Below are 22,284 nucleotides of genomic sequence, written 5' to 3' on the forward strand. Positions count from 1 at the left end.
CAAACCATTAAACGTGCATGAGAAAGATGAATCATATCTTGTTTACTCAAAACCATGAAATATTTAGCAATGCTGCCTTTCTGTTGATATCCCAAGGGCTCATAGGGTACATCATAAATTTGCAATATTTCTTCTGTTTATAGTGCCTTTCGTATATTCTGATGGTAGCTGTTGTGTAACTTTTGTCATGTTTAACTGTCTCTCCCCTCCCTCCTATCTCATTCCACCGTTGTACTTTCTATGCTTCACTGCCAAAACAGGCAGCTTGCCAGGAAATTGTGACTCTTAAGAGCTGCATTGAAAGTAAGGGTAAAACATATAGCCAGAGAGATTCTATTCCAAACGGAGATGTATTGAACAGTGATATCCTGTAATTTATTAAATTAGCTGCAGATCTGGGTTCTCTAGCACTGTCTAAACAAATACGTGGCATCTCCCAGTTTGTTTCACGCATAGTGCTATGCTGAAATCAAGCCAGAAAAAAGCAAAATTGCTTATATATGGGGGAACGGAGTCTTTTAAAAAATAGGTAACGTGAATTTGACAGCTACAAATTTTACAAGAACCTCCAAATAAGATGATGAGGTAAGTTTTTTAGTATAGAAATATGATAGTTTGACGTTAAATGTTAATGGTGGAATGGAATTCAGATGTGCGTATTTGTAAATTGTCTTGTGTTAAGACTAGCTATTTAGATAGTACTTGAATTTTGAAAGGGAAATCTCTGAGGTTCTAAGCAGTTAATAAAGCATCTTTGGATGTATTTGTTCATTTTTTAATATTTAGCATACTTCATAAGCCTGTACAAGTGAAATGTTACTTTAATCTTTATCTTATAAATCTAAAAAGAAAATCCAAGTAGTACCTGAAGATACAAAAAGCCTATTAGTGTGTTTGTAATTGACTACTGTATTTATTTCATTAATGCAGAAAGCATTATTCCACAAGTTTGGATTGACTAATTCCTCTGAAATTTTCAAAAATGTAATTGAAATTTTGTTAACCTTGTCTTATGATAGAATGTAAATAACATATTTTCAGTACTTTATTTAATAGGCAAAAATTCAATTACTTTTCTTAAGCATATTTCCCAAATAAGTAATTTCTTTTCTTCACGGGTATATTTAATAGTAGGGCAATTTAAAAAAAAAATAATGCAAGGTCTTCAAGGGATTTTCCTTTAATTTTTGAAAGGCACCAGAAATAACTGAAATGTACTGCGGTACTGAAACAGCTGATTGTTCAAGTTAGTGCATGATCAAGTTTGTGATGTAATAAATAGTGCACTTGTATGCTACTTATAGGATGAAATGTTAAAGGAGAAAAGGGAAGTTTATGGAGATTCTCAATCATTCAGGTCATGGTTGTCCCAAAGGTTCTTTTCAAAAGGCAACTGGACTTGGTTGTTTCCTTGAAAACATTTCGCTTCTCATCCAAGAAGCTTCTTCAGAACTGAATTGTATAGTATAAAAAGAATTGTATATTTTTGAATATAAAGTTGCTAGCGCAGGGGTTAATTTAAATTAATGTACACCATACATTTTTATACATTTATAAGGTGGCTCAGTGGGTAGGATGCTGAGTCTTAGACTGTTAAAGGTCCATAGCTCGGCAGTATGAGACCCGAGTATGCAAGACTGAAGGAGTTCCCATCACTTGTCCCAGCTCCTGCCAACCGAGCAGTTCGAAATCATGGCAAGTAGATGAATGGGTACTACATATAAGCATACAGGAAGGTAATAGCATTCATGTCTCGCCATATACTTTGCACTGCAGGGTGATGTCATGCTGGCCAAATGACCACCAAAATGTCTTTGGACAACATTTACTTTTTGGCTTAAGAAATGGAGATGAGTACTGCCCCCTAAAGTGGGGTAAAACTTGCAGGGACAACTTAACCTTTACATTTTCTGTATTTATATATTGGTGGAATTAGAGTGTAATTTCTATGGCATTTTTAAATCATAGATTATTTAATGATACAATGAGATAGGCTTGATTTTGAGAATAATTTTAATATTAAAAAAATTATATAATTAGTAGGCAAACCATCAATCCACAGCCAGTATGCCACCTTCTTGGTCTATTGTTTTTATTTTTATTTTTTTGAGTTAAAAAAAATGAACATTATTTCATCCTTTTTTCTTTATTTTTGATTGGTATCTACAATTTGTGTTAATTCTGTTCGCCTATATGAAATGAAAAATCCGCTCTCTTAAGAATCTTTTAAATACAACTACCACTGATAGCATCCAGCAATGTTATTGCATTTAGAAGATTAACAGCCCAGTTCTGAACAGTATAAGGTTATTCCCAGATGAGTCTACTGAGTCGAGTGGCATTTGCTCCAAAGTGAATGTGCTCAGGATCACTATAAATGCGTCTCAGTCATTTCGTCCCTTGGCATGTTCCCTTAATAACTCTTGGATAGTTTGAAGCATATGTGATCCTCATGCTATTTACTCAGATTTCATATCAACAATACTTACTATTGGTTTTCTTACCTTTTTTTGGCAGGGTTTTTGTGAATAGAAGTCTAGCCATGGAAAAAATAAAGTGCTTTGGATTTGATATGGATTATACTTTAGCTGGTATGTATACAAATCTCTGCTTCATAAATGAGCTTATTGCTAACAAAAATAAGAATGCCTTACTATATTTTGGAATAGTAAGTGCTTATTTAAGGAGCTATTTAAATTTTGTTTAAGCAGTTTATAGAGAGAACTAAAGAACAGATAGCAGTTGATTACATTCTTATCATTTTGTATAAATCCTGACCATTTTGTTGAATAAACATTCTAATAAATGAACATATTATATCATGTTATAGAAGCAGGGGTTTTAGATTAGGAGTTTGACAGGTCTTTCCTGAGTGTGTCTTTTACAGTCAATCATTCCAAATCATGTTAAGTGTCAACATGATGGTAAGCAATGATTTTGCTACCACTGCAGTTGAACACTGTATTATTGCCCAATGTCTCTTTTTATGTCTTTGGGTGTGCAGTATGTTAAATATTATATTTTGGAGACAGAATGTTCCAAGGAATTCTGAAACATTCCATTCTTCCTCCAGTCAGTGCTGGTTCAGCTGCTCTGGAAATAGTCCTGCAATTGTCTGGAAGTGAAATGTGTTTTCAAGATGTTTCTGGCTTCTAGTATCTTGCTGTTTAAGAAGATAGTAAAAATACATCTGTCTTTCCAAGCTTTAAATAGTTAATTATTGCAATCAATTGTTTTACTTTTGTTTTGTTTTTTTTAATTTTTGCTTTGATTTTAATTGGGTTAATTTTTTCCTAGATATATAAATTGATAGAAGTAGCTTGTGATCTGAAAGAAAAATTGAATATTTTGCACATCCCTAATATGTTGCAGCAATCTTGTGAATAAGCAGTTTATATTTTTAGTTTCTCAATATCTTCTGTTGTAACCATACTGCAGGTATTCTTGTGGTATTCGTATCACAGGTATATGTCAATGAAATAGGGAATATCAAACAAAAGATTGAGTCAAGGAAAGATTTCATTCAAATTGTAGTTACAAAAATCACTGGATTATTGGAAGAAATGGTGTGAGCAAGTGACTGCTATTCTAAAAGGTTAATTGAAATCAGTGTACTAATTTCTTCAAAATTTAGAAGACTGTGTCCCCTACATAATTGTCATATATCCTGTAAACTTTATCTAGATATATTAACACCTTCCTATTTCTGTCATTTTTTTGATTCTAGAAAGATAACATCTGTTGCCACTTACATTGTGTACATAAGGTGAATAAATGAGATATAAATACACAACATTGGTATATTCTTTTCTCCATTTTGAACCATTTAGTTGCTTTATATTGCATTCCGATGAAGAGTTCCTGGTAATAGTAATTTTCAATAGGTAAATGAGGTTTCTGATATACCAGGTTTTTAAGGAATATCCATAGTATGTTTCAGACCACCCTATCAATAGCCATTGTATAATCAGTAAAAGAAAAATAGATATGTTTTGGGAAAACCCGTTTTCCCAAATGTTTTTCCCATTTCCCATTAGCTATTAATCAAATGATCTTGGGTGCCATCACTTCTTCTGAATCTATTTGTACCCCTGGAAATTCTTATTCCATGTGTTATTAAAATTTGTGTTGCAAAATATTGGGCATTATCTTAGAACATTCCTTAACATTATCTTTTTGTGGCACTCAAATATAATGGATATTTTTCACTCCCTTGGTCACAGTTGTTTTTTTATACTTGTTTACAAAACTCTTTTCTGCATTTTGTTATCAGATTTTAGAGTTCTGCTGATATTTCGCCAATTCTTGCAGCATTTGATTAGCAATATTTTGTAGAGCCAATTTAACTTCACTTTCTAGAATATCCAGTTGTAGTTCAGTGATTAAATATATTAGCTAACTATCAAACATTTTATTTGCATGGCTAGTTTTCAGCATTTCTGAAAAAGATAATTGCAAACACATAAGATATTGGTGTTGGGTCATTTTTAGTTGCAGTAACTCATATATGATCAAGTATAAATAAGCAGGAGATGGATGAAAAGTACATACATTCTTTCAGAGAATGTGATTAAGTGCGAATTTATAATGTGGAACTTTCTGTATGCTTTTGGCTTCTGGCACACACAGAATACATAGCAAAATTAATAGAATTTTGGAGATTTTCCGATACTTGACATACTTTTGACTGAAATCTTGAATCCTGAAATCACTTTACCATTGGGTCTTATCTATAGCTCTTTGTGTTAAGGTCATTCTCCCTTTGCCTGGCCATAGACCAGGAATCCCTCTAGTCCATTTTGTATTGTTCAAGACTATCCAAAGCCCAGTAAAGCTATTCAGGATGTTCAAGTTAACTATAAGAGGAGAGGTAGCAGCTGTAAAGACCAGGAGTTTGTTTGTTTCTTTAATTAATTAAGCTTAGATCATGAGATCATTGTTGAAAATATTGGCTAGCAAAAGAAACAAAGTAGTACGAATACTGTAAAGTCATTTTGCATCTGACAGAAAAATAACATTGAGCAACCTACTAGCTAAATCTGGAGAATTAGTAACAAGTTAATTGAGATAACAACATTCTGCTTGGAAAGAAGAAAGATATATCTCTTATCTACTCTCTTAATTATGATTTTTATGAGAATAATATAATTACTGATTGTTGTATGTGTTGCTGATTTTTTTTAAATATGTAACTTTTGGAGTAGAACATGAGGAAAACTTTCAAATGGAAATATTTAAATCGATGTGTATTAAACCAAAACATGTGGCATATGATAGAAATAACAGGAATGTATTGTTCTTTTGTGGGGATATACTGTTATAATACTGGCCATCTGTTAAAAGGATAGAGTTACAATAGATGTTCTTATTGCAAATAAAGTAAGTTAAAAACAAATGAAATGAAGGAATTTTTAAAATTTGGAGTCAGTTGGGAGAGAAACACAATCCTGAATATAGCAGTGCCAGGAAAAGAGCAGAACATGTCAAATTTATCAGATAAAATATTTAATTTTTGTCATGGTATCTGTTAGCAATATCGAATAGTCTTCCAGGGTACCTCCTGCTAACCTTTTCAATATTATACTAAGGGAAAAAGAATTATGCTGTGGAAAAAAGTTAGTTCTTTTTGCCAGATTTTGGTAGTGTGAAGTATTGAGTGATTACAAAGGAATGTTAAGGGCCACATGCAGTTCATCATCAGTTAAGGATTGTTGCTATTAAACTTAAAAGCAGTCTGGCAAAAGCAGAAACTAGACTGAACATGGTTGCCAAATTTTGTTTCCACAGAAATATTATTTCACATTTGTGTGATTAATTCTGATACTGAAGTTTCTCTTTGCTGCAGCTAAAAGGGAATAGGGATCTGCTTTTGAGAGGGGAAGGATGTGTGTATTATGTTTTCACAGTTGGCTTCTAATCTTTATAGCAAGATTAAAGAAGAGTCATCATTCCCTCTGCAGTAGCCAAAATAGCAAGAAGCATCTTTTGTTCTGGAATTAAATGTTCTAAGTTCATGTGTGTTCTTCTTGCATATAGCCACACAAGCAGCATATTTGAGTTTTATCAGTGGGAATGCTCTTATGTTTAAAAATATGGAAACATCTCACTCATAAAGTACTTCTTAGATGAATTTTAGTAATTTACAACATGCAGTTCATCACACGTTTACTTAGAAATGATGCACAAACACTACACTCTAGTGAATTAGGCTTGGCTTATATTTCGTAATGTAGCAGATGATTCTTGCAAAGGTAAATATCACAAAAGCTATTACTTCATCTTCCTATTTCTCCTGTCTGTCAGCGTTTCTCAATATACTTCTGCATTTATAAGAAATTTAAAGAGGTAAGCTCCTTCTTTAGTCATGTTTGACACTATTGTCCTTATGGCCACCACTCTAAGGAGTGGATATTCTAAGTCCCTATGACCACATGCAACCCCTAAGTTCCTACATCCCTTTCCAACCATATTGCTAAAAATAGCAGCATATTTTCCTCAATTCTGAGAAAAAACATAAAAACTACTATGAAAGCCACCAGATCTTACAATTTTAAAATAAAAATTTCCCAAACTTTCCATGGGACTTGCAACTCTTATCCTTTCCAGAAGTGTTAAATGCAGTCATCAATCACCAATCATCAGCTCCTGATCTTCATAATTTTTTATTCTCAATATTCTTTATGTATGTAGCGTATGGCATATCATACATGGATTAGCAATGTTAATATTTCACCTACATTAGTAAAACACAGTAAAATATAAATGTTAAAAATATCTATATTCAAATACCAATGTCTAGGCCATCTCATCATTGAAGAGCAACACTGTTTATATTTTAAAAAATCAAATACTGGACTAATATATGCTCTCAGCTTACAGCCAGTCACAATGTGATCTACAGTTTGACGTGGGACCCCGCAGTCACACTGGAGGGAGGATACAGTGCCCCAATTATACAGAGAGTCCCGGCAGATGCCGTGTGAGATGTGAATCCTATTCAGAATTGTCCATTGCTGACATGGTATTTCAAAGCCTGGCCCCTTCTTTGTAGTGTCTTTTATATATCTTCCTATGTCAGTGTGTTCAGTGACCCATTTGGCTTTCCCTTGGGCAACGATATTAAAATTGTTGGGCAGATGTTGTGCAAGAGCCAGTGGAGGCTCCCTGGATTTGATTCTTCTGGCTGATAAATGAAGAAGTTAGCATGCACTGGTAGGAATGAGTAGTTCATAATTTTTCTGTATTCTTATTTTATTCTGCTTGATACCCCCATAGGTTTTTGCAATCGATTAACATTTATTAACATGCCATTACATTTAAAACTATAGAGATGAGAGTGGATTTTATGAGGAGACCTTTTATTTTACCACCTCTTACCATATTCGCCAGTGTAGTATCAACAGTAGAGTCCTTCAAATTTTGGGGTTCTATAATCTCCTAGGACTTGAAATGGACACCTAACATTGGAACCATCATTAAAAAGGTACGACAAAGAATGGTCTTCCTGCATCAACTCATGAATTTCAGACTGCCCCAGAAGCTGTTGATACAGTTTTACAGAGGAATTATTGAGTCTGTCATTTGTACTTCTATAACTGTCAACCAAACAGGACAGATACTGACTCCAACGGATAGTTAAGACTGCAGAAAGAATAATTGTAACCAGCCTGCCTTCCCTAGAAAACCTGTATATTGTGCAGGTCAGAAGGAGGGCTGAGAAGATACCTGCAGACCCCTCACATCCTGGACACAAACTGTTTCAGCTTTTTCCCTCAGGAGGCTGCTATAAGGTATTGCATGCCAAGACAACTAGACACAGTTTTTCCCCCCTCAGGCCATCACTCTGCTGAACACCTAATTCCCACAGTGCTGTCTACTGTCTGTATGTCTTTACCCAAGTAACATGACTGTAGCATTATTATTCTTATTTTCCTCTCCTATTGGGATGATGATGATGATGATTTTCATTATTCTGCTGCTTTGCATGTACACTGAGAGCTTCTGCACTGGAGACAAATTCCTTATGTGTTTAATCACACTTGGCCAAATAAGTTATTCTATTCTGTTCTGTTCTATTTCAACATTTATTGCAGCATATGTCTCAACAAATAGGTGTATTATTTTCTTTCGGAATCCTGACCTGAGTATAATATACGCACTGCTATTCTCTTTTCTTCCAACGTGCACTAAACTGGCTTTTGTGGTACAGGAAATGGGGAAAAGTCAACTATTTTAATCAAACCAGGTCATATAGAGCAAACAATGACCTCAAGTTGATAAGTTAATGTTTTATTATACATTCTGTATTGCTGCTGAAGTAACACTATGTAATTGGATCAGAGGTTTAATTTTTTAAAAAAATCTTCATAGGAGCATAACTCATACAAACACACTACCCCTTTTGTGCTAAAGCCTCCTGCAATTTTTCTGTATCTGAATCTAAGAGCGTTTTGTCATTTGAATATGGGATCTTGCCTATAGATCAGCAAATATAAATTATGTCTCACTGGCTGGTTTTTGTTTGTCCTCAAGCCAGTAGCTCAGGCAAGCATATTGGTGTTAATACATCACCACTGCTGCATTTTTTTAAAGTCAGTTTGATTCTTTCTTTTTGACAGGAGAGTCCAGTGTAACTCCTTCAAGACTGGAGTGACACTCTGCATCTGCCTCTGCCTCATGTGAGTTAAAATCTTTGGCAGCTGTATATCGGGCTAGGTGGAGCGCTGCAGATTTCCCTTGCCCCCCCACCCACCCACAAAGGCTATTAACGTGGCTACTGTGCCTGTCTTAACAAGTAACCCTAGCATGCATGAAAGTCCTGTATATATTTTAATATATAGCTTTCTGTGCTTTGGGATTCTTTTATGATTTTCATATTTCATAAGGAAACTGCATTCTTTAAATGGTTAAAATAGTTTTGAACACAGTACATTTCATTGGATATTGCATTTGATAGTTATTGGATTTGAAGATGCTGTTAGCTGGATTGTGTTCTCAGCTTTGCTCCATTTCCCAAATCACCCCTCGCTAATCTGAAATTAAATTTGTTGCCTTGACAGATTATTTCAGTATATCTCTTGATAGACTTGTGGACTTACTGCACAATTGATTAGGCATAGCAGCATCTACTTCTTTTCACTATGCCAGGTGTGATTTCCTCATCGGTGTTTTCTGCAGTTTTCCTAGTAAGATTTCAGACATGGTTTCTATTGCCTACTTGCTGCGGCCGAGAGGAGTGACTGGTCCAAGGTGACTCAGCTGGCATAGACAGGCAGGCAGGCAGGATTTCTATGCAGACAGATAATAAATTAAGTACTGTGTATTTCAGAGGTAGGTTGCCAGAAATAGAAGCAGAGAATATTGCTCTCTTCTGCCTTCTAACTTTTGTGGATTTTTTTTTAAATAAAGTGCTAAAATAAACATGTATTGATCTGGATTGATAGAGGACCCTGAAAATGGTATTTCATGGATAAGAGATTTTTAATTCCTACACTAAATTTTTTTTAAAAAATTATAACAATAAATGCAAATGATTACTTAAATAGCTAAGTGTATTAAATGGCTTAAATTGTCCAATTTTCTTTAGGATTTAATATTCTGTTGAAGCATTTGTGTTCTGAATCTTAATAGGTTTCCTATTAAACTTATAAAGTATTGAACAAATAGCAGTATTTAATATTAAATGCTCATGTTTTAAAAAGCATACTCAAATACACTGAATTAGACATGTATTCAGTGATGTATTTTGCTAGAGCTTTTCCTAGTGCTCAGTGAACTTCATATTGGTGAAACAAAATATGCATTATATTGGTGAATATTAGTATGATAGGCCAGTATATCCCTATGACAATTAATTTATATGTAGCTTTCAGCATGAATGATGCTTTTCAGAGTAATAGCATAAAGTCAAATCCTTGCAATAAAATTGTAATCTAAAACTCAGTCAAAGAAAGCAATAGAGAAAAATGGTGGTGGAAAATAGAAGTAAGGACAAACAAGGAACAGATGAAAATTTATATAAACCTGATTTCAGAATGTGATAAGAATGACTAATTTTTCTTTTTGTGGAAAAAAAATGAGACTTAAGAAAGCAGCTTGCACTGTTTCTTAGAAATTATGTCAAGCTATAATTTGTGTAGCTTTTAAATGAGAGCTGTGTTGTTATACATCCTTGGTTGTTATGTGCAAAGTATTTGAGGTCGTACAAACCCCAAAGCTTTCTAGGGCAGTGTTTCTCAACCTTGACAATTTTAAGGCATGTGGACTTCAACTCCCAGAATTCCACAGCCAGCAATGCTGGCTGTGGAATTCTGGGAGTTGAAGTCCACATGCCTTAAAATTGTCAAGGTTGAGAAACACTGTTCTAGGGGAATAATACATGTGCTTGTAAAACATGGTTGGAAAGAGAGTGCTTCATAAATTGATGCATTGCATCAGATTTCATTCATGAATTTCAGCTTGCACCTGTGCTTTCTTTTTGGCTCCATTTTGTGGTCAGTCGGTTGGTACTACCCAACTTTTCACTTTTAATCTCGCGATTTGCTATTCTTATGGCAGACTTTAATTATAGCACTGGAGTTTAATTTTCATTAATTTTAATTTACTTAGCCAATTGCATGGTTAGGCATCTGCATTAGAAGAGGCAGTGATACAAAGGAAATTGGGTCTTTTCATGTGCTTGGAGATTGCAGGCATTTTTCTTTTTGTTTCTTTATGCTAGCCCATTTAGGGCCTATGTTAAAAATTGTCAGTGATTTTCTCTGCTGGAAAATACTTGTTGCCTAATGTGCACTGCACAGGACCTGATGATGAGGATTTTCTCTTTCTAAATGGAAGGAAACCAGTTTTCAGCCATCGTTCTATTAGCAATATGGCTAAAAGACTTTTGTAAACTATAGCTATATTTATTCTTGAATTGTTATTTTAGTCCTTTTGAGAACAAAGCCCAAATACTTATTTTCTCCATGTTTTGTTATAATATGTGTTATAAAAACCTAACTTGGTGGTCTATAATGAGGGGGAGTTTCAATGTGCATATAAAATATTTACTATAAATTTTCTATTAAGCCTATTTTACCCCCGAAGTCTGTAAACACGAAATATATTTCATACAAGTGCTTTAGAAGGAAAAAAAGTGATGAAATTCCGTAGACAGAAACTTGAACACTGAAAACTACATCAGGTTATCAAAGGAAGATAGAGAAACGGATGGTTTGTGTCAAACATCACTATTTTGCTCTTCATTATGTGATGCCAAGGTTTTATTTGAATTGAATATTGATTTGCCTGATTAATCAACTTCACCAAAACAGATCTAGGACCGTTTACACTGTTGACCCACACATGAATCTAGAGCTGTGCTAGAACACAATAGTCATGATGTGGTGATACCAAATTACACAAAAAGATTTGTAGAATGGCTTTTGGATTGTAATGGATATTAGAAAACAACTACTGCTCTTTTCATTGGGGAATCATGGGTAATTTCAAGGAATTCCATATTTTTGGGAAAGATTGTTTGAAAAGCATAAGGTAATAGCAAGGAAATTCAGGATTAACATTTCATTATAATTTTTATGGTTGTATCTTTACTATTGTAGTTAATATACGAATTTCCATTATATATATTTCCATATAGTACAGGGGTGTCAAACTGGTGGCCCACGGACCGGAGGTGTCATGGTGAAACTGTGCCCACCCCATTGCCAGCAATGGAAAAAAAGTTGCGATATGTCGTGACACACCACGTGACGTTGCGAGTTTGACACCCCTGTACAAACTGTTGGTATTCAAACAAAATTGTTGGCAGGTTACAATACTTCCATAAAAGTTTTAAAATCAAATAATTAAATCAAGAATGAATAAAATCCAGAATCTTCCCCCATTTCTGGTAACAGCAATGGTCACATTACAGTGTTATTTAACATTGTATTGATCCTTTCTTATTTAATCTGTATTATGCAATGGTTCAGAGTTTACAATATTTCTTGATTTTCTTTGTTTATAAAAAAATGTCAGGATTTTATTTTTTTATCTGTTGAAATACAAGATTCTTTCCTGTACTTTATAGCATTCTTTCCTTCCCTCTTTTGGAGTTAACTTGTACAAGAGTTCTTCAAGGCAATACTAACTCCTGGTGACTTCATGGATAAATTCATGTAGTTTTCTTGGCAACAATACAAAGATTGTTGACCAATGTCTTCTTCTGGGTATTTTCTCATTTCCCAGTTAGGTGTTAAAGAACAAGCAAGTTGGCTAGTTGTTGCCTTCTGTTGTAAACTGCAACTCCTCAGTCACAAATATTATAACTGACTGGTTGTAAATATCATGAATCTTTCAGAAAAAGTAGCTCTGGTTACGTATGTTGACTCTATGAAACAGTTCATTGCTTAGATAATGTAGTACATCATGTCCTATAAATATCAAAGAACACTTTTGATTGTTTGAGGCACCTTCTAAAAAATTGAGACTCTAGAAAGAGTACAGAGAAGAGGAACAAAGATGATTAGGGGACTGGAGGCTAAAACATATAAGGAACGGTTGCTGGAATTGGGTATGTCTAGTTTAACAAAGAGAAGGGCAAGGGGGGACATGATAGCAGTATTCCAATATCTCAGGGGCTGCCATAAAGAAGAGGGAATTAAGCTATTTTCCAAAGCACTTGAAGGCAGGACAAGAAGCAACGGGTGGAAACTAATCAAGGAGAGAAGCAACCTAGAACTAAGGAGAAACTTCCTGACAGTGAGAACAATTAATCAGTGGAACAGCCTGCCTCCAGAAGCAGTAAATGCTCCAACACTGGAAGTTTTTAAGACGAGATTGGACAGCCATTTGTCTGAAATGGTGTAGGGTTTCCTGCCTGAGCAGGGGGTTGGACTAGATGACCTCCAAGGTCCCTTCCAACTTTACTACTATTACCAATTACCTGGATAGTTACTAAGGGTTCCCCAATGTTTTTAAGATTCTAGACCATTCTTGATTTGGGCAAGTAGAAATACCACGTTGCTTCTATATAATAAATGCAGTGCTAGGGATTAATTGGCTTTCCATTATGGAATTGACAGGACTGTGATTGTGACCCTTAACAAAGTATCTCTAGTCTATTACTTTCGGGTTTCTTTCCCTCTTTTGTTGTATGGAGATTGGGGAGTATTGCTGGGCATTTGTAGTACTCAAGGGCTGCAGAGGTACTATGGGTTTCTTGCACATTGTCACTTATTTATTCTGTTTTAGTGAATGGATTTTCCACAACCAGTCTCCTCTTCAAAAACCTCTAGATTCAGATGCATTTATATACAGTTTGGTTATACATGCATAATCTGATCAAGTTTATAACATGGTCTGATGGAATATATACCATGTTTTTCACAATACATGTATTTATCAACTGAAGTTATTTTGGGGTTCTAGAAAGAACTTTTTTTCTTAGAATTGACAATTTGTGTATATATGTACTTGCTATCTCTGCATCTCTGCAGTAAGAGCTACTATTATCAAAATCTTTGAAGAATGTGTGCTCTTCTATACATTAAATAAGAAAGCCACTTGACATAATAAACAGTTTAACTGAGCCTTAAATAATGTACAGACAGTTATATACTATGACTACTAAACATAGACATGGTAATAGAAAAAGAAAAAGCTAAAGGGCTCTGGAACTTTCGAATTGAAACAGACAAGCACCTGCCTCATAAAATCCCAGGCTAACCAATTGTCAGTAAGAAACATCTGGATAGTGGATGTGGCAATACCTGGAAACAGAAGAATAAAAGAGAAATAACTGGAGAAAATAGCAAATTACAAAGACCTGCAAATAGAAGTAGAATAACTGTGGAAACAGAAGCAAAAATAGCATCAGTAGTAATAGGTGTCTTGAGCACAACGCCGAAACACCTGGAGTACCACTTGAACACCATCGCCATTGACAAAATCACTGTCAGTCAGCTGCAAAAGGCAGCTTTACTTGTAGCAGCTTATATCCTGTGACAGAAGCTTTAACACCAACAAACAACATCTGCATATCTTAAGAAGGACTTGAAAGATGGATAAAAATGCTAATTCCAGACTAAACATCTGTCTGACTGAAGAATATTCTTAAGAATTATTATAAACACATGGCAAGGCCAAGTAATACATGGCCAGTAGATAAAAAAAATAGTAGGCAAAGCAGATAATAACATGATCTGGCAATGTCTAAGAGTAGGAAAATTGAAGAAAGACAAATCTGGTTGCACAGGGCCAAGTTTTAAAAACAAATGGATACAGAATAATAATTTAGAAGGCAGCGACAAAGAGCAAATCCTGCCTCTGCAAAGAAGCTGAAGAAACAGTGGGCCACCTTGTTAGTTATTGTAAGAAGATCTCACAGACTGACTACAAACAATGACACAACGAAGGAGCAACAATGATGCATTGGAAGATCTGTAAGAAATATCATTTACCTTTGTGCAAGAACTGATGGGACCATGAAATTGAGAAAGTCATAAAAATGAAGAAATTAAATTGCTGTGGGATTTTAGAATTGAAACCGACAGGTACCTGCAACATAACACCCCAGACTTAACAATTGTCAATAACAAAGTGAAAAAAAAGTCTGGATAGTGGACTTTGCAGTACCTGGGGAAAGCAGAATAGAAGAGAAAGAACTGGAGAAAAAAACAAAAAATACAATAAACTGCAAATAGAAATAGAACGACTATGGCAAAAGAAAGCAAAGGTAGTACCAATAGTAATAGGCAGCTTGGATGCAATCCCAAAACAGTTGGAGCACCACTTGAACACCATTGGCGTTGACAGATTCACCATCAGTCAATTGTAAAATACAACTTTATTCAGAACAGCTTGCCTTCTGCAATGATATCTCTAACACCATCAGACATTAACATCTGGCTATCCTAGGTCTTTGGGAAGAACTCAGTAGGTGAATAAAAATGTCAAATCCAGTCTAAACATCTGGTTGATTGTGCAACCAACCATAATAGATTATTAAACTTGTGTGCCCCTCAGCTCTTAACAATTCTGGGTGGCTCACAACAAAACATTACAATAAAATCATTAAAGACAAAATATGACAAGTACAACTGATGAAATAAACAAAGGGTCTTACTTTTCCTTGCCAAAGACCTGGGCCTTCCCAGGTCTTCTGAACAACAGCAGAGAGGGGGCCACCTGGATATCAGGGGGAAACCTCATTCCAGAAGGCAAGCAATGCTACAGAGAAGGCTTGCTTCCAAAATTCTGATATATGTCAAGACCCCCAGATTATGCACCAACCTTGTATGGCAAACAGTATTATGATATTTTACAATCAGTGGAGTTACTCTAGTATAATACCTCATTGCTTTATGCCTGCTGAACTGACTTTAAAGACTGGTAAAATTAATGAAAATTTTCTGATTTGCTTCGATGTGATATCTCTCTTGCTCTCTCTTTCATATTTTCTAATTGGAATCTTCTCGTCTTATCACAGTGTATAAATCTCCAGAATATGAATCCCTTGGATTTGACTTGACAGTTGAACGGTTAGTTTCAATTGGATATCCTCAAGAGATGCTTAGTTTTGTCTATGATCCTACATTCCCTACCAGGTAAATAATTGTAATTTAAAGTTGTATTTGTTCTGCACAGTTTAAGTGGTACTTTTAAACTTAAGGCGTTGTAGTTCATATATGGTAAACTGCATATGTATCTTGCAAATTTAAGTTTATTATCAGATAATGTGTCTTAAAATACAAATAAATAGAAGAGAACTGCAGAGCAAGTAGGCATAAATATTCCTTTAGACTAATGTTTTGCCATTTTATAAATATCAGGTTTAATTTATGAGAACTAAATGACTACTACTCACAACATTATTTGGGGATAATATTCATGGGTATTTCCTAAAGTGCTTTCTTGAGTGTATCTGGACTGCCACATTTTGCACATTTTTCTCAGAGCAATTCTTTGTGCTATGTTGCAGACTTCTGAAATTGTTCTGAACTTGGGGAAGAACTTAGTGGGACTGAAAGGAAATTCCAGAGCATCATGGTTGGCTACATGACAAGGATACTATAGTTCTGTAGTGGTTTTTGGCATTGAGCAAGAGTAGGATTAGATAATCTCGAAAGACCCTTACAATCCTTTATAGTATGTAATTTTGTGAAATGTTCCCTGAATCTTTCTAGCAGCATAGTTAGAACATATAGTGCATTTATTAAAAGTAGATAGTGAGGGAGAATATAAGCCTTTTTATAAAATGTATATTTTAAAAAGCCTCACATTTCGATACTTTTTATTAGGTTCACTTTGAGATGTTGTTTAATGGGGAAATATTCCCTGGTAAAAAATATGGTAGAAAAGTCTCTATAGTCCTCTAAACATGAGAATCAAGCCTTAATCATGTGAAAGTGAAAAAAAGAAAGACAAATCTATTTGTCCACATTGTTTTCCCCAGTGAATACTCATATTTTTCTAAGATGTGTCTGAAGATTGACAGTACAATATGGGCAAAGATTACAATCTTGACTCATGGTAAATCACTTACACCAGTGGCCCCCATCCTTTTGGGCACCAGGGACCAGTTCCATGGAGGGTAGTTTTTCCATGGATCAGGGTATGTGTGTTTTCGCACTCCCTAGATCCCACATGTGCATGGATGGTGTTTCATTCACTTGTGCAGTCCAGTTTCTGGCAGGATTGGGGATCCCTGACTCACACCACTCCTACACTATTTATATGTCTACTTGCATTTGGTCAAGCCATGTACTTCTGCTGTTGGCATCAGACTAAACAATCGTGATTCAAATCAGCAGTATGCATTTAGTTTTTAAGCTTATATCCAAATGTACTTGGATTTCTCCTTACTGATTACAGAATTAAAATTGTAACTGTTGCAATTCATTTTAATTTCTTAGTTTGATTGTTGTGAGCTGCTCCGAGGTGTTGAACGGCAGTATTCAATTTTAATAAATTATTATTATTATTAGGTCTGATTATTAACTCATTCTCTCAGACCTGGGGACAAATTACACATTGCAGAAAATAAGCTCCGCTCTACTTTCTTGAATCACATTTTCATCTTTCTCTCAATATTGTTGACTTGACATAAAAATTAAACTCTTTATACCTTGAACATTCTATGCCTATCTTTCTACAGCAACTATTGATGTAGAGCTGGGTCTGAAAAATGCACTATAGGATAATGTCACATCATGGGTAAGGAAAAACCATGACACATTAATGGGAAGGAAAGAAGCCCACAGAGCACAATAAATGAATTGGCAATGAAGCCAGAGAAAAAAGAATAGGCAATCTGAAGTCTTAATTTGCAGCCACACCCAATATAGCAGTTTACATTTTTCAAATATCTAGCCTTTTTTTCAAACATTGTTCAGCCAATTGAGACTACTTCGATAGCAGAATGTAACAGAGAGATAAATGGGGGGGCAGATAATTATCAACAGAGGAAGCATTATACATCCTTCAGCTGTATACCTCATTAATTGTCTAAAGTCAATATTTTGTCTTTCTATGTAAGTAGGACACTGTTGCACTGAAACATACAAAGTTCATAGTTATGGGTACTTTGACTTTATAACTTGTTCTAATCAAAACCCTCCTGTAATCTGCTAGCATCTAATATTTCATTGAAGATTTTAGAGTTTATACAACACTTAAATGTGTATTGCATCCATATGCACATCATATTTAAGCATGCTTTAGGAAGTTGTAGAAAAACTTCAGTAAATGTTGGCTGACATGGTCACTCCTATTCTTCTGGATGGCCAGATATTAGCATAGGCCAGGAGTAGGCAGCCTTGGCTCTTTTATGATTCATGGACTTCAACTCCCAGAATTCCTGAGCCAGCCATGGGAGTTTAAGTCCATGAGTCATAAAAGAGCCAAGGTTGCCTACCCCTGGCATAGGCCATAGGGTGTGGCAAATTTTGTTTAATAGTAGGTATGGTTAGCTTCAAATAAACCAAATTTTAAAGAACTGGTTTTCAACCTGGCTTGTTAAAACTAATAAAAATGTTAACCACAGTTTTGGGTTAAGATTAGCAAACTGTAGTGAAATTCTGAGAAGTAAATGGTACCAAAATTGTTCTGCCAAAGTACCTTGCTGTTAAGATAAATGAACTAATTATAAGCAAATAGATTAATTGTACATTTAAACCAGGCAATGCAGACTATTTTTATCTCTGCAGCTAAACAAAAGTTCAATGGGACTCTATCATCAGTGTCCTCCTTAGGGTCAGATTCTAATTTGGACAGAACGTGATAGAACTGGCTCAGGTATGCCATTACAACAGACTATCTTTCAAAGTCTTGCTGTTCATCGTTGCTCATTATGAAATGCTGACATGCACACTTGCATTTCTTTCTTTTTTTAATAGAGGCCTGGTATTTGATTCTCTTTATGGAAACCTGTTAAAAGTTGATGCCTATGGGAACATCCTAGTGTGTGCACATGGCTTTAACTTTATGAGAGGGTAAGTGATGCAAATATTGGTGATCTCTTAAGATTGTCTGCAGTCCTTATGCACAGCTGGGATATATTCTGTTGCACGTGGCACAGAGTCTCTTAGTGACTTTCAGGTTTGTTGGCTTCTGTCAGAAATTATCTAACTTTAACATTATCTTATTCTTGGTTTTTTTCCCTATAGATAGATTGGTAAACCAATATAATATTTGGTGATCTTGTAATCAATAAGTATGGTTTCAAAAAATCCAGTTTATACTTTGTATAAAAAAGCAGTACATGGATAAAAGATTAGATGTCACCTTCAAGAAATCATATCATCTACTCAGGGCTCAGGGTTTTCTTGGAAATTTTAAGAGATAACTTGGCTTTCTCATAGGTCTTGTTGACTCTTAATTGAACCTTTTAATATACAATAGAGGAAATTGCTTTGATTTGGCATCATTAACTACCATATTCTTTTGTCCTTTATATTCCTCAGGCCAGAAATACGAGAACAGTATCCTAATAAATTCATTCAGAGAGATGATACTGACAGGTTTCACATTTTAAACACACTGTTCAACTTACCAGGTAAGAATTGAGAGGGGGAATTACACAGTCCAGATCAGTAGGTACATTGCTATTCAGTTTAAAGGAACACTGTTATGAATATCTTCTGGATTTAGCTTAATTACATGTATGTCTATTTGACTAATCGTTCATTTTAAGATCTGGTCTTGCCTTGGTTTTGCTTTCTTGCAGAGACATATCTGTTGGCTTGTCTGATTGATTTCTTTACTAACTGTGACAGATATGTAAGGTGAGTATTGTCTTGGCTATATGAAATCAACGAGACCATGTTGTAGCCAGCTTTTCCAATGCAAGTGTATAAAAATACAGCATAGTGAAGTTATTTCAGAATAAATGAAAATATTTAAGGGATCGTTTAAACAAAATATTGTGATTTAACTTTCAGTAAGATAACAGGGTTTCCTCATTCACTAGACAAAATAATTCACTTTGAATTGGTGAAGATAGTAATTGAATAGGTGGATAATGCATAATATCTATTCATATGTAAACAAAAATCTAGGGGGAAGAGATGGGAAACTGTGTTTTCAGTTTGTACCTAAGGACACTGATGTCATTTTTAATTACCTAACATTTTTCAAGCCTCATGCAATTTTCTACATGGCTGTTTTATTCCATTTTCTCTCAGCTGTGAAACAGGATTTAAAGAGGGAGATCTTTTCATGTCCTTCAGGAGTATGTTCCAGGATGTGAGAGATGCTGTGGACTGGGTTCATTATAAGGTAACCTGCATCTTGGGGACATTTAGATTATCTCTTTAATTCAAACACTGTTTCTAAATTTTGAATTATGGTATCATTTCAATAATTTTAATTTTTTCCCCTGATTAATAAATACTAAACACTAGTAGTATTCCAGCAAGATACAGAATGTTGTACAGCAACAACATGTGATACAGAATGAATTACTTTTTACTCTTCCTCCATTCTCCTCTTAATTTAGTCCTTCTGTTTCTTCCTTGTCTCATGAGATTAGTAGCTGTAACCCATCATAGAAACAGCTGCTAGTCCTCTTGCACTCTTTATATTCATTTTCTCTCTACCCTATTCTGCAGTTTATATATAGTTCCTTAGTGGCCTGTCATCCAGAACTGAGGATAGCTCCACCCTGTAGCTTTAAACTATCATTTGACTTCAGACTATTTAGTTTTAGAACAGAAATTATGTTCCATCATTTGAATGGCACTTTGACTCATATTTCATTCTTATGTCATAAATGACCCTTAGAGTTATACAATGAAATCATCAGGACTAATCTCTTGACATATGAAACTCTGCAAAGAACTTTCTGTCTTTAGTGTTACTTGAACATCTTTCTACAACATGTCAGCACAGAAGATTGTACTAATATGAAACCCAAGATACCTATTAGATCATTGCTTCTGCTGCCGTAAGATTTTTTTCCCCTGTTGTTCCAGGGCTCACTTAAGGAGAAGACAGTTGAGAATCTATACAAGTATGTAGTGAAAGATGTAAGTATTCAAAAACTTGTTTTAAGAAAAGATAGATGGTGATTTATTTTGCTAATTCTTAATTGGTCTTACTACTCATTCACTTAAAATAATGGATGAAAAACAGGAAGTCCACCAAACCAGAACAATTTTATCTGGAAACTTCAGATGACATAATTGCTCCAATAAATGTTGTCTTTATTGATGGAGGTAGTGTAATACTTCCTTTATCTCTTATTAAATGGAATTAATATTTATTTATTTTATTTATTTATTTATTTATGAGACTTATATACCACTTTAAGTGCAAGCACTCTCTAAGCGGTGTACACCAGTAAGCAATGTATATATATATTTACATTGCCCCCAACAATCTGGGTCCTCATTTTACCTACCTCGGAAGGATGGAAGGCTGAGTCAACTTTGAGCCGGTGAGATTTGAACCGCTGACCTGCTGAACACAGTCAGCTAAAGTGGCCTGCAGTACTGCACTCTAACTGCTGCGCCATTTTTTTATTTTTTTATCTTTCAAAGATGGACATGTGATGCAAGGTAATAATTGTGGCTCCCACCATTATTTACTCTGGGCAAAAGTTCAAATTAAACTCCAACATGTAAAATGACAGATGATTCATCAGCAAAGCAGTACTGGTCAAAACTGGCTGAACTGGGATTAAAAAGAATTTTAAACAACATTAGGAAACTGGTTTTCGATCTTGACATTGTCTGATGAAGTGGACATGGAAGAAAAACAAGTCTCTGAAACTCTCTACACCCATGCCAAAAGCATGTGCCTGACTATTTGACACCAAACCCAAGTATGGAACTTGGATGAATGCCTAGAATTGGTAGACCAACATAGGTCAAGTTGGCAGACAATACATGATACAGGTGGCTCAGATCTGAAGTTTGCCATCAGCTAAAGGCAGAGCAAGAGGCTGGAACACCCTGGCTCTGGAATTGGAAGAAGCAGCACATAAACACAAGCACCACACACTCTTTGCCGTTCTCAGACCACTAAGTGAAAAGACAGATTCACATAACTCAAAGAAGTTCCCATTAAATGAAAATTAGTGATGATAATCCCTTTTTGAAATCATCCAACCCCAATTCTAGAAATAGCAGGAACAACTAGAGAATAGCACACTGATCAGATTTCACCATCAGACAACTGTTAGAAGAAAAAATTTACTGTGGCCTATGAATGCCCATTGTATTCATTGATTTTCAAGCAGCCTTCAACAGTGTATACTAATCACTTTTATGGATAGCACTGAAAACTGAACACATACTCCCCCAAAGGGAAATGCTTATAGCATTTATAGGTAACTTATAGCAAACGCACTGGCTGGGTGCACATCCAAAATGGATATTTCAGAATTCGCAATTTGAATTAGTATTAAAAAAATGTTTGATGTAGTACAAGTAGTCTTCAACTTATGACTATAATGGAGCCTGCTCATCACAATCATAAAAATGGGTCAGTCACATTTTTTGTGGCAGTGAGTGAATTATTAAGTGAATACGGTGGTTGTAAAATGGCTGCTGTGATTGCTAAATGAATACTGCAATCATTAATTGAACCAGTGCTTCACTATGGATGCGGCATTGCCAAAAATTGGAAGTAAATGCTGTTTTGGAGAGGGAGAGAGAAACACCATAAAACACAGTCATGTGACTGCAAGGCCCTGCAAACAGCTGCAAATGCAACTTGATTGGCCAGTGCTTGAAATTTGATCACGTGAAAATGGGGTGAGTGACTGTTGGAACTTCAAATCTAGATCATAGATAGCGCCCC

The 22,284-nt window shown here is 35.2% G+C and overlaps 1 protein-coding gene across 13 annotated transcripts in view; it reads left to right on the forward strand.

Moving 5' to 3' along the window:
- NT5C2 (5'-nucleotidase, cytosolic II) overlaps positions 1-22,284 on the forward strand; it is a 66,822-nt gene that overhangs the window by 25,981 nt on the left and 18,557 nt on the right. For 8 of the 13 annotated variants that reach the window (XM_039361740.1, XM_039361743.1, XM_039361738.1 and 5 more), the window contains 7 exons: positions 2,518-2,591; positions 15,470-15,587; positions 18,378-18,473; positions 18,945-19,036; positions 19,208-19,265; positions 19,665-19,758; positions 20,454-20,507. In XM_039361740.1, the coding sequence (XP_039217674.1) occupies positions 2,518-2,591; positions 15,470-15,587; positions 18,378-18,473; positions 18,945-19,036; positions 19,208-19,265; positions 19,665-19,758; positions 20,454-20,507 (586 nt within the window). Of the gene's footprint in view, positions 1-236; positions 586-2,517; positions 2,592-8,618; positions 8,679-15,469; positions 15,588-18,377; positions 18,474-18,944; positions 19,037-19,207; positions 19,266-19,664; positions 19,759-20,453; positions 20,508-22,284 lie in introns of those variants that run through there. The other 5 variants (XM_039361752.1, XM_039361750.1, XM_039361747.1 and 2 more) reach the window with 4 other exon arrangements.

This window comes from Crotalus tigris, unplaced genomic scaffold (genome assembly GCF_016545835.1).
Source record: "Crotalus tigris isolate CLP2741 ecotype Arizona unplaced genomic scaffold, ASM1654583v1 scf7180000019328.220996217465:2438092, whole genome shotgun sequence".
Taxonomy (NCBI): Eukaryota; Metazoa; Chordata; class Lepidosauria; order Squamata; family Viperidae; genus Crotalus; species Crotalus tigris.